The following is a 12,500-nucleotide window of genomic DNA, read 5'->3' on the forward strand; positions in this document are numbered from 1 at the left end:
TGCTGAGGATATAAATTTAGCACCGAATATGACAGCAAACAGCAGACACACACACACACACTCGAGAAAACCTTCTCACCGCAAATGGCCAGGCAGGTAGTGGCTCAGCGTGCATTAACAATGTGTGTTTGTAATGAACACCAGTAAAGAGTCGGTTCTGCAAACGCCCTCTGTGGAAGCCCAAGTCCTTTAACCCGAGGCAGCTTCTATGATGCCCTGCGCCGCTGAGACTTTGTTGGATACAGCAGACTGTAATTTCATGGGCTGAATGAAGGCATCAGTACAAGGACAAACACCACCTCCGTCACTGGACACTGGGGTGGAGACAAACACCACCTCCGTCACTGGACACTGGGGTGGAGACAAACACCACCTCCGTCACTGGACACTGGGGTGGAAACAAACACCACCTCCGTCACTGGACACTGGGGTGGAGACAAACACCACCTCCGTCACTGGACACTGGGGTGGAAACAAACACCACCTCCGTCACTGGACACTGGGGTGCAGACAAACACCACCTCCGTCACTGGACACTGGGGTGCAGACAAACACCACCTCCGTCACTGGACACTGGGGTACGGCTCAAAACCTTTGTGTACCTTTGTGTTTCTCATAAAGTCCTGCTTTTCTGCCTGGGAGATTTCATTTCAGAACACTTGGTAAAACTCATTTGGCAGTGTTTTCTTATATTATTCCCTGAATTTCTCTCAGACATCGAGTTCAATTTATTCACAATTCTACAAGGTCATCCGCAAGATTCCTGGTTACGCAACGTCTTTCTAGCCCTAAGTACAAGCAACAGCTGATGAAAGGCACTTCCCTGAACAAACACCGGGGGGTCAGAGTTAAGCATGATTGACAGGCATGTCAATGATATATCACAGATGGTAAAACGTAAGATGCCTGCTTCTTTTCTGACTCTAATACTAAAGCCATAATCTGTGCAGCAGAGGTTAAACCTGTTTTTAGTTTAAAAAATTTGTGACAATATCTCACAATATGAGGGAGCAATAAAAATATTTCATCTTTTCTCAGGGATTTATTACACTTCAACTGTCTTGTGGAACAAATGAAAAAAATGTGATTATTCTTTCATGTAATAACCCATTTTCATAAAGATGTGATGTCACGAGAAACAAGCCATAAAAATGACAACAAAACAAAACAAAAACAAAAAACAAACCCAAAAAAGAAGAATGATTTTCTATCCAAATCTCCTTCAACCAGTCGTGGTTTATCCAGGCCACACAAATCATCCATGATGTCAAATCTAGAAAACGCTGTTCTCAACTGCATTAAGCCAGACTCTCAACTGCATTAAGCTATCAGTCGTGCAGCAGGGTTGGACTTTGTGGTTCTGGAGGATCCCACTTGGACTTTCCTTCTTTCCAGCCCTTCAGCACCTGTGAGATGCAGATCAGGACTGAAGGAGATGTCTCATGGCTAACGGCCACTGCAGGGGCCAGACGCGTCACATGCGCTCAACCACCTCCGACTGTTCTACGATTTATTTATCAGTAGCTACATGTAACACAGAAACAGGAAACAACCAAACTCACTGTATGCACTGCCTAAAAAACATCTGAAGTCCCACTTAACAATAACAAAAAAAATTACATTAACAAAAAGCATGACATATTGTTAATTAAATCTGATATATACACATAGTCACTTATGCCATTGTGTATTCATTCATACAATGATACAATCATTAATTATTACAGGCCATTCTGTAGCTAGACCTTTTCACAGCTAAAATATTATACGTCTAGAAATATTTGGCTTGCACTCAGTAATACCCTAAAATCACAAAACTAAAACAGGACAGTAAACAGCCATTTCCTTTATTTTCACGTGTAACTCATACAACACCCCCCAGAACAGCAGACAGTGAAGGACAGAGAGAGAGAGAGAGAGAGAGAGAGAGAGAGAGAGGGAGATGAGAGGCAGACCCTTCTGTGAGGAACAGGTGGAGGTAGGATCAGCTCAGCTGAGGTAAATATCCATCTCTGTCAATAAGTAATGACGTTAAACTGACAGGCCTTCAGAGGGTTCATAACCTTTCATAAACCTAGGGTTAGAGGTCAGTAGTATCAGGTCTGGCTCTGACTGAAATGGAAATGAGTGTGATTGCTCTAGGAACCAGAACATCTCAGTCTCCAGGCACTCACTGTTAACACGGACTCTGCACACAGACACACGGACAGTGTACGGACATACAGGTGTGAGTAAAACAAGGATCTGAGGAAAGAGATGCACACAGGACCCTGCAAAGAAGAAAACTAACAATGATATAAGTGGATATGGGCTCATTAGGTTAGCTAACACACACTCACACACACACGCACACACACACACATACACACACACACACACAAGAAACTACATGAAGTGTGTGAGAAGTGTGTGTGAGACAGGGAGTGTATGTGAGTCAGTGTGTGTGTAAGAGTGTGTGAGAGACAGAGAGAGACTGCGTGTGTGTGACTGAGACGGCGTGTGTGTGTGAGACAGGGAGAGTGTGTGTGTGTGTGTCTGTGTGTGTGTGTGAGAGACAGAGATGGAAATGTAACATGATTCTCAGCAGATTTCTGGTACTCTTAATTGAGCTTCTCGCTGCATCCAACCTGCCTGGTGTTTTAATGGTCTGAACATCTTGCCTCATTTGACAAAGCTCACACACTGAACACTACAATGATTTCATATTACTTATTCATTACTCATTATTCATTATTACTTATTCATTTCATATTACTTATTCATAAATAAGGCTGTTATTACACATAGAAATATGTACAATTCCGTACAGGTGTATGAATTTTGCCATGAATTTGGTCTCAGAAACGTCCCCGGCAATACTTTGCCAACACAGAGCAGCTCCATTTTCCTTAGTACTGATTTTTCACAGACCTAATATACATAACAATGTGAGTGTAATCGCTTCTAAACTACTTATTTTAAGTAGACAGATAAAAGTACTTTGGTAGATCACATCTGTTAAATGTCATACATGTAAATATAATATGTAAAAAACAAACAAACAATGAACACATCCAGACAAGCTAGCTAGTCAGATATCCTATGTTGCCTAGCTAACAACTGCACCTGCATGCGGTCACTAGAAATATCAATATATAATATCAAAAACAAATCTTCATTTTTCTAACCTTAAAGTCTCTATAATCTTGAAGATATGCTTCAAAATGAAGCGTGTATTGCTGCACGCCATGAGTTTAGTTCAGCTGCTTTTTCTGATGCTTGTAGGCTAGAGCTGCGTAGTCATTGATGTCGGACGACGCTGAACTTTAATATTAACAATTAAGATATTAGGAGAGAGCAGCGATAAATGTCATTAGAGTCCAACGCTGTTCTCTGTTCATTATGTCAGTCTACTAGCCAGTTGTTTAACTTAGTGAAGTGGCGGCACTCAGTCATCATCTGTAGAGATTTCACTCAGTCATCATCTGTAGAGATTTCACTCAGTCATTATTTGTAGAGATTTCACTCAGTCATCATCTGTAGAGATTTCACTCAGTCATCATCTGTAGAGATTTCACTCAGTCATTATTTGTAGAGATTTCACTCAGTCATCATTTGTAGAGATTTCACTCAGTCATCATCTGTAGAGATTTCACTCAGTCATCATTTGTAGAGATTTCACTCAGTCATCATCTGTAGAGATTTCACTCAGTCATCATTTGTAGAGATTTCACTCAGTCATCATCTGTAGAGATTTCACTCAGTCATCATCTGTAGAGATTTCACTCAGTCATCATTTGTAGAGATTTCACTCAGTCATCATCTGTAGAGATTTCACTCAGTCATCATTTGTAGAGATTTCACTCAGTCATCATCTGTAGAGATTTCACTCAGTCATCATCTGTAGAGATTTCACTCAGTCATCATTTGTAGAGATTTCACTCAGTCATCATTTGTAGAGATTTCACTCAGTCATCATCTGTAGAGATTTCACTCAGTCATTATTTGTAGAGATTTCACTCAGTCATCATCTGTTGAGATTTCACTCAGTCATCATTTGTAGAGATTTCACTCAGTCATCATCTGTTGAGATTTCACTCAGTCATCATTTGTAGAGATTTCACTCAGTCATCATCTGTTGAGATTTCACTCAGTCATCTTCTTTAGGAATTTCAGTAACCCTTCCACACTCGACAGGTTTGGTGAAATGTATAAAATGGTAAAATTATTTTAAAATATAATGGGAGGAACTTTGATGAATATCATGGAGTAAAAGTATATTTTCGACATCGCAAATGTACTTGAGTAAGAGTATAAAGTGTCCTCTTTTAAACCAATATTAAAACTCTTAAAAGTCCAATTTGTTCAAAAAGGTCCTTAAGTAAACGCACTGGAGGAGATGTGGTGTGTTACTAGCCAGCTGTGGTCATGACGACACACTCATTCATGGTGAAGGACCAGAACAAACACGCACAGTCGACACTATTCCACACCTTCTCCTAATTAAGGAGAATGAAACGAGACAAAAAGCAATAAGATGCAAACATTTGAATATATAATGTACGAAACTGTAAACAGTCACTTACCTTCATACAGCCAATCACTGAGTCCGTTGAATATGACGTCTTCTTTGCCAGTCGAAACCAGACGGATCGATCGGTTCTCTACGGTCGCCCGATAGTAGATATTATTCTCAAAAATGAAAATCTGGAATAAAAAGAAAATGAAATAAGCAAAACCTTGTTTTAACACCAATGATATTTTCTCTACTGAAAACAGCGCCAGTATGTGAAGGCCAGCTTCTCCGTGTGACCAGTGGAAGAAAGATCGTTGTGTGTCTGCCCAGTAACCAGATCCCAGATCTGATATATGATTACTGAGACTTTTTTTCATGAGGCGACTGGCCTCCGGTCCCCTCCGATAATGACAATAAAGACAAGCCTATCTAGTCCATGCTTGTGACTGACTGGACAGACCTGGTTTAGACCCTGTGCTGGTCACCAAGTCTTGGTCACAGATCAGTAAGTTTATATAATTTGCCTGGTAGTTCAGTGGTTAAGACACTAGCCTCAACTACACTCCACACACTAGCCTCCACTACACTCCACACACTAGCCTCCACACTACACTAGCCTCCACTATACTCCACACTACACTCCACACACTACACTCCACACACTAGCCTCCACACTACACTAGCCTCCACTACACTCCACACTACACTCCACACACTCCACTCCACACGCTAGCCCCCACTACACTCCACACACTAGCCTCCACTACACTCCACACACTAGCCTCCACGCTATACTCCACACACTAGCCTCCACTACACTCCACACACTAGCCTTCACTACACTCCACACACTAGCCTCCACACTATACTCCACACACTAGCCTCCACACTACATTAGCCTCCACTACACTCCTCATTTGCTGTAGTGAAGTAGGCACAGTGAGTGTGACTGGGTTTAGAGAACACACTGGTCACATTTGACACCATATCACCTGTTAAACTGTAATCCCAGTGTAATGTACACATTAACACTCTGTACTCACTCCACACACAATGACCCTCTCAGTACATACAGAGCAGCAGAACACTGTTAAGCATGTAGTTAATTACACTGTGGTTAATAATTACACTGTGGTGTGTTTACACTATAATGGTGGTGTTGTAATAGACATGCTGAGACTTTTTAAAATGTGTCTGGACTCAAGTCTCCTGCCTCCATATGGCAAACAGTCAGTGCCAATCACTAACAGTGATTTAGTTCCATGCAATCGAATTGGCCTTTAATTTGCAGAGGTGAGCAGAATCAGCTGAGATGAATTTCTAGTTTTGGAACATTATGTATTTTTGCACACACTCACTCACACACTCACACTCACACACACACACACACACACACACACACACACACACACACACACACACACACACACACACCCAGACACGCACACACACTCACACATACACTCACACACACACACACACACACACACACACACAATGTGTTTATAGTGCCTCTGTGTGTGTGTGTGTGTGTGTGTGTGTGTGTGTGTTTGTGTGTGTGCGTGTGTGCATGTGTATTTTAAATCACAGAATGCTGTTTCTCTTACATTGGCTTTCACATCTCCATCTCTATCCCCACACACACACATGCACACACACACACACACACACACACACAGACAGACTCATGCTATCTACAGGAAGTAACGATAAAGTAAATAACACTTTAGATGCTTTTTACGTGTTTTTTGGAATCTGTCCACTGGACTCCATTTTCCAGTAGACTCCATTTTCCAATTCCAGATTCATTGTGCATTAGTCATGCAGCATCACTGGGCTGTGCTTTGGAGTGTGAACGTGTGCATCTGTGGGTATGCCCTCTGCTGCACTCCTTAGTATGCATGCATGTGCTTGGGTATATGTGTGTGTGCTGTAGATTTTATGGATATGTATATTGTATGCAAATGTTTGAATGCATTTGTATGATTTGAATGAACATTTGTATATCTGTGTTTGTGTTTTTGTGTGTGTGTGTGTGTGTGTGTGTGTGTGTGTGTGTGTGTGAGAGAGAGAGAGAGAGAGAGAGAGTGTAATTAGGTTAGATGCCACACATACAGTGATTGTAGACCATGCCCTAACAGAAGGTGACAGCACTAATCTGGATTATTTCATGACTATTATTAATTCAGTATTAATTCAGCAATAACTCTAATTAATCCAAATCTGAGATTACTGCAGGTCCCTCAGGACACGTGTGTCTGCTACATCCTGGTCCACACTCCAGCATGGACACGGGACACTCAGCCTGTTAGCTAGTTAAGAAACAATGGCTCTCAACCCAAAACATGGAGAAGCATCTTTAATGGTCAGTGATTGTTATTGCTATTTTTAGCAACATCTGCAGTAGTACGACAGCTGAGAAATGGAACAAGTTAAAGGCTGAAATATGAATGGAGTTCAGCTGAATGCCAGTTTTAACTTCAGGCTCGTTCTGTTTCAGTAACACCGCCATGCTGCAAGTAGCAATAATTTTTCATTTTTGCTAATATGGATAATTGATGGAGCCTGATAGCTGTTAAGGGACTGGTTTTGGGTTTTGGTGTGTTTGAAAAAAAGCGTCTGCCTCTAACCTTCCTCCATCCTACACTCACTCACTCACTCTCTCTCTCACTCATTCACTCAATCAATGACTCACTCACTGGCTCAATCATTGACTCATTGACTCACTCATTGACTCACTGACTCATTGACTCACTCACAGACTCAGTCTGTCACTTCCTCCTTCCCTAACGTATTTATTTTTTGCTTCTACAGCACTACCTGAGGGTAGGCAGTGCTCCCCTGGTGGATGGGGGAGGGAGTTTCTTGGTGACTGCTGAATTTTTAGCTCATCATCCCCACACACATCCACACCTACCTCTTTAAATCCCTGGATAACGCGATGTCCAACCCAGAACACATGGAGGCAACACTCGCAAACAAACCCAAACATGCTAATTTTGGCAAATGAATGTAGGAAAACAAACAAACAAATATACAGTGAGCACTGAGCTTCAGATTAAAACTCAACTCAGCAAGGGGGAAGGAGGAGAACTGTGAAGGAGAAGAATGAATATGAAGCTAATGGGACTGAAGGATTCTGGGAAGTGTAGTTCTTACCAGCTGCTGGCCTTGTGGCCCCCATCCTGCATACTGAAGATAAGCATTACGCACTTCTGGAGGGTTCAGGATCCATGTTTCCCTATGAAGAACACACACACACACACACACACACATGCAGACACACAGACACACACATACACAGAATTAAACTGACAAGCAATCACACACACGCTGAGAAAGCACCACATCAAAAAGTAGACGACGGACAGACGGTCAAACACAGGAAGACAGACCTACAAACATGCACCTATGGACACATGACAAAATAAAGACAGGCTTATAGACAGACCATCAAACGTTCCAGTATTATGAACTGTCCACTGTCTGTGTGCTGAATGTTTTAGATTATACTACAGTTATGTTGTCTCACCTCAGTTCACATAATCACTATGAGCTAGCAGGCCAAAGCCCAGGAGCTCTCCAGCACTGCCTCCTGCCTCTGCTTCTTTGGGTGACTTGGTGCTCCTGGCTCTGTGTTTCCCTGCCTCAGCGTTTTCTCTCTCTGACAGATCATTAACTCTGTGGCTTTTCTCTGCAGCAAGGTGCAGAAGCACTCAGAGCTTCTGGGCACAGAACTACAGGTCATATTATCTGTGTGTGTGTTCTTGGGAGTAATGGAAAGGGCTTAGCTAGCGATCTTTGGTACATGTTTTAGTGATCTGTGGTACAAGTCGCAGCTATCTGTGGTACAAGTCTCAGCTATCTGTGGTACAAGTCTCAGCTATCTATGGTACAAGTCTCAGCTATCTATGGTACAAGTCTCAGCTAGCGATCTGTGGAACAAGTCTCAGCTATCTGTGGTACAAGTCTCAGCTATCTATGGTACAAGTCTCAGCTATCTGCGGTACAAGTCTCAGCTATCTGCGGTACAAGTCTCAGCTATCTGCGGTACAAGTCTCAGCTATCTGCGGTACAAGTCTCAGCTATCTGTGGTACAAGTCTCAGCTATCTATGGTACAAGTCTCAGCTATCTGTGGTACAAGTCTCAGCTATCTATGGTACAAGTCTCAGCTATCTATGGTACAAGTCTCAGCTAGTGATCTGTGGTACAAGTCTCAGCTATCTGTGGTACAAGTCTCAGCTATCTATGGTACAAGTCTCAGCTATCTGCGGTACAAGTCTCAGCTATCTGTGGTACAAGTCTCAGCTATCTATGGTACAAGTCTCAGCTATCTGTGGTACAAGTCTCAGCTATCTATGGTACAAGTCTCAGCTATCTATGGTACAAGTCTCAGCTAGTGATCTGTGGTACAAGTCTCAGCTATCTGTGGTACAAGTCTCAGCTATCTATGGTACAAGTCTCAGCTATCTGCGGTACAAGTCTCAGCTATCTGTGGTACAAGTCTCAGCTATCTATGGTACAAGTCTCAGCTATCTGTGGTACAAGTCTCAGCTATCTATGGTACAAGTCTCAGCTATCTATGGTACAAGTCTCAGCTATCTATGGAACAAGTCTCAGCTATCTATGGAACAAGTCTCAGCTATCTGCGGTACAAGTCTCAGCTATCTATGGAACAAGTCTCAGCTATCTATGGAACAAGTCTCAGCTATCTATGGTACAAGTCTCAGCTATCTATGGAACAAGTCTCAGCTATCTGCGGTACAAGTCTCAGCTATCTGTGGTACAAGTCTCAGCTATCTATGGAACAAGTCTCAGCTAGCGATCTGCGGTACAAGTCTCAGCTATCTGTGGTACAAGTCTCAGCTATCTATGGAACAAGTCTCAGCTATCTATGGAACAAGTCTCAGCTATCTATGGAACAAGTCTCAGCTATCTGCGGTACAAGTCTCAGCTATCTATGGAACAAGTCTCAGCTATCTATGGAACAAGTCTCAGCTATCTGCGGTACAAGTCTCAGCTATCTATGGAACAAGTCTCAGCTATCTGCGGTACAAGTCTCAGCTATCTGTGGTACAAGTCTCAGCTATCTATGGAACAAGTCTCAGCTAGCGATCTGCGGTACAAGTCTCAGCTATCTGTGGTACAAGTCTCAGCTATCTATGGAACAAGTCTCAGCTATCTGCGGTACAAGTCTCAGCTATCTGCGGTACAAGTCTCAGCTATCTATGGAACAAGTCTCAGCTATCTGCGGTACAAGTCTCAGCTATCTGTGGTACAAGTCTCAGCTATCTATGGAACAAGTCTCAGCTAGCGATCTGCGGTACAAGTCTCAGCTATCTGTGGTACAAGTCTCAGCTATCTATGGAACAAGTCTCAGCTATCTGCGGTACAAGTCTCAGCTATCTGCGGTACAAGTCTCAGCTATCTATGGAACAAGTCTCAGCTATCTGCGGTACAAGTCTCAGCTATCTGTGGTACAAGTCTCAGCTATCTATGGAACAAGTCTCAGCTAGCGATCTGCGGTACAAGTCTCAGCTATCTGTGGTACAAGTCTCAGCTATCTATGGAACAAGTCTCAGCTATCTGCGGTACAAGTCTCAGCTATCTATGGTACAAGTCTCAGCTATCTGCGGTACAAGTCTCAGCTATCTATGGAACAAGTCTCAGCTATCTGCGGTACAAGTCTCAGCTATCTGTGGTACAAGTCTCAGCTATCTATGGAACAAGTCTCAGCTAGCGATCTGCGGTACAAGTCTCAGCTATCTGTGGTACAAGTCTCAGCTATCTATGGAACAAGTCTCAGCTAGCGATCTGCGGTACAAGTCTCAGCTATCTGTGGTACAAGTCTCAGCTATCTATGGAACAAGTCTCAGCTATCTGCGGTACAAGTCTCAGCTATCTGTGGTACAAGTCTCAGCTATCTATGGAACAAGTCTCAGCTAGCGATCTGCGGTACAAGTCTCAGCTATCTGTGGTACAAGTCTCAGCTATCTATGGAACAAGTCTCAGCTATCTGCGGTACAAGTCTCAGCTATCTATGGTACAAGTCTCAGCTATCTGCGGTACAAGTCTCAGCTATCTATGGAACAAGTCTCAGCTATCTGCGGTACAAGTCTCAGCTATCTGTGGTACAAGTCTCAGCTATCTATGGAACAAGTCTCAGCTAGCGATCTGCGGTACAAGTCTCAGCTATCTGTGGTACAAGTCTCAGCTATCTATGGAACAAGTCTCAGCTAGCGATCTGCGGTACAAGTCTCAGCTATCTGTGGTACAAGTCTCAGCTATCTATGGAACAAGTCTCAGCTATCTGCGGTACAAGTCTCAGCTATCTGTGGTACAAGTCTCAGCTATCTATGGAACAAGTCTCAGCTAGCGATCTGCGGTACAAGTCTCAGCTATCTGTGGTACAAGTCTCAGCTATCTATGGAACAAGTCTCAGCTATCTGCGGTACAAGTCTCAGCTATCTGCGGTACAAGTCTCAGCTATCTATGGAACAAGTCTCAGCTATCTGCGGTACAAGTCTCAGCTATCTGTGGTACAAGTCTCAGCTATCTATGGAACAAGTCTCAGCTAGCGATCTGCGGTACAAGTCTCAGCTATCTGTGGTACAAGTCTCAGCTATCTGCGGTACAAGTCTCAGCTATCTGTGGAACAAGTCTCAGCTATCTGTGGTACAAGTCTCAGCTATCTGTGGTACAAGTCTCAGCTATCTGCGGTACAAGTCTCAGCTATCTGTGGTACAAGTCTCAGCTATCTATGGAACAAGTCTCAGCTATCTGTGGTACAAGTCTCAGCTATCTGTGGTACAAGTCTCAGCTATCTATGGAACAAGTCTCAGCTATCTATGGAACAAGTCTCAGCTATCTATGGAACAAGTCTCAGCTATCTATGGAACAAGTCTCAGCTATCTATGGAACAAGTCTCAGCTATCTATGGAACAAGTCTCAGCTATCTATGGAACAAGTCTCAGCTATCTGCGGTACAAGTCTCAGCTATCTATGGAACAAGTCTCAGCTATCTGCGGTACAAGTCTCAGCTATCTGTGGTACAAGTCTCAGCTATCTATGGAACAAGTCTCAGCTATCTGCGGTACAAGTCTCAGCTATCTGTGGTACAAGTCTCAGCTATCTGCGGTACAAGTCTCAGCTATCTGTGGAACAAGTCTCAGCTATCTGTGGAACAAATCTCAGCTATCTATGGAACAAATCTCAGCTATCTATGGAACAAGTCTCAGCTATCTGTGGTACAAGTCTCAGCTATCTATGGAACAAGTCTCAGCTATCTGTGGTACAAGTCTCAGCTATCTATGGAACAAGTCTCAGCTATCTGTGGTACAAGTCTCAGCTATCTGCGGTACAAGTCTCAGCTATCTATGGAACAAGTCTCAGCTATCTATGGAACAAGTCTCAGCTATCTGTGGAACAAATCTCAGCTATCTATGGAACAAGTCTCAGCTATCTGTGGTACAAGTCTCAGCTATCTATGGAACAAATCTCAGCTATCTATGGAACAAATCTCAGCTATCTATGGAACAAGTCTCAGCTATCTGTGGTACAAGTCTCAGCTATCTATGGAACAAGTCTCAGCTATCTGTGGTACAAGTCTCAGCTATCTATGGAACAAGTCTCAGCTATCTATGGTACAAGTCTCAGCTATCTGCGGTACAAGTCTCAGCTATCTGTGGTACAAGTCTCAGCTATCTATGGAACAAGTCTCAGCTATCTGTGGTACAAGTCTCAGCTATCTATGGAACAAGTCTCAGCTATCTGTGGTACAAGTCTCAGCTATCTATGGAACAAGTCTCAGCTATCTGTGGTACAAGTCTCAGCTATCTATGGAACAAGTCTCAGCTATCTATGGAACAAGTCTCAGCTATCTGCGGTACAAGTCTCAGCTAGCGATCTGCGGTACAAGTCTCAGCTATCTGTGGTACAAGTCTCAGCTATCTATGGAACAAGTCTCAGCTAGCGATCTGCGGTACCTCTTTCTGCCACTAGGTG

At 43.1% G+C, this 12,500-nt stretch overlaps 1 protein-coding gene across 4 annotated transcripts in view; it reads right to left on the minus strand.

Annotated features, from left to right (window-relative positions):
- The window catches only part of dpp6a (dipeptidyl-peptidase 6a), a 228,880-nt gene that overhangs the window by 24,918 nt on the left and 191,462 nt on the right, over positions 1-12,500 (minus strand). For all 4 annotated transcript variants that reach the window (XM_035530644.2, XM_035530647.2, XM_081696015.1 and 1 more), the window contains 2 exons: positions 7,655-7,736; positions 4,566-4,686 (listed from right to left, as the gene is read on the minus strand). In XM_035530644.2, the coding sequence (XP_035386537.1) occupies positions 4,566-4,686; positions 7,655-7,736 (203 nt within the window). The remainder of the gene's footprint in view (positions 1-4,565; positions 4,687-7,654; positions 7,737-12,500) is intronic.

Source organism: Electrophorus electricus, chromosome 14 (genome assembly GCF_041902795.1).
Source record: "Electrophorus electricus isolate QZ-2024a chromosome 14, ASM4190279v1, whole genome shotgun sequence".
Lineage (NCBI taxonomy): Eukaryota > Metazoa > Chordata > Actinopteri > Gymnotiformes > Gymnotidae > Electrophorus > Electrophorus electricus.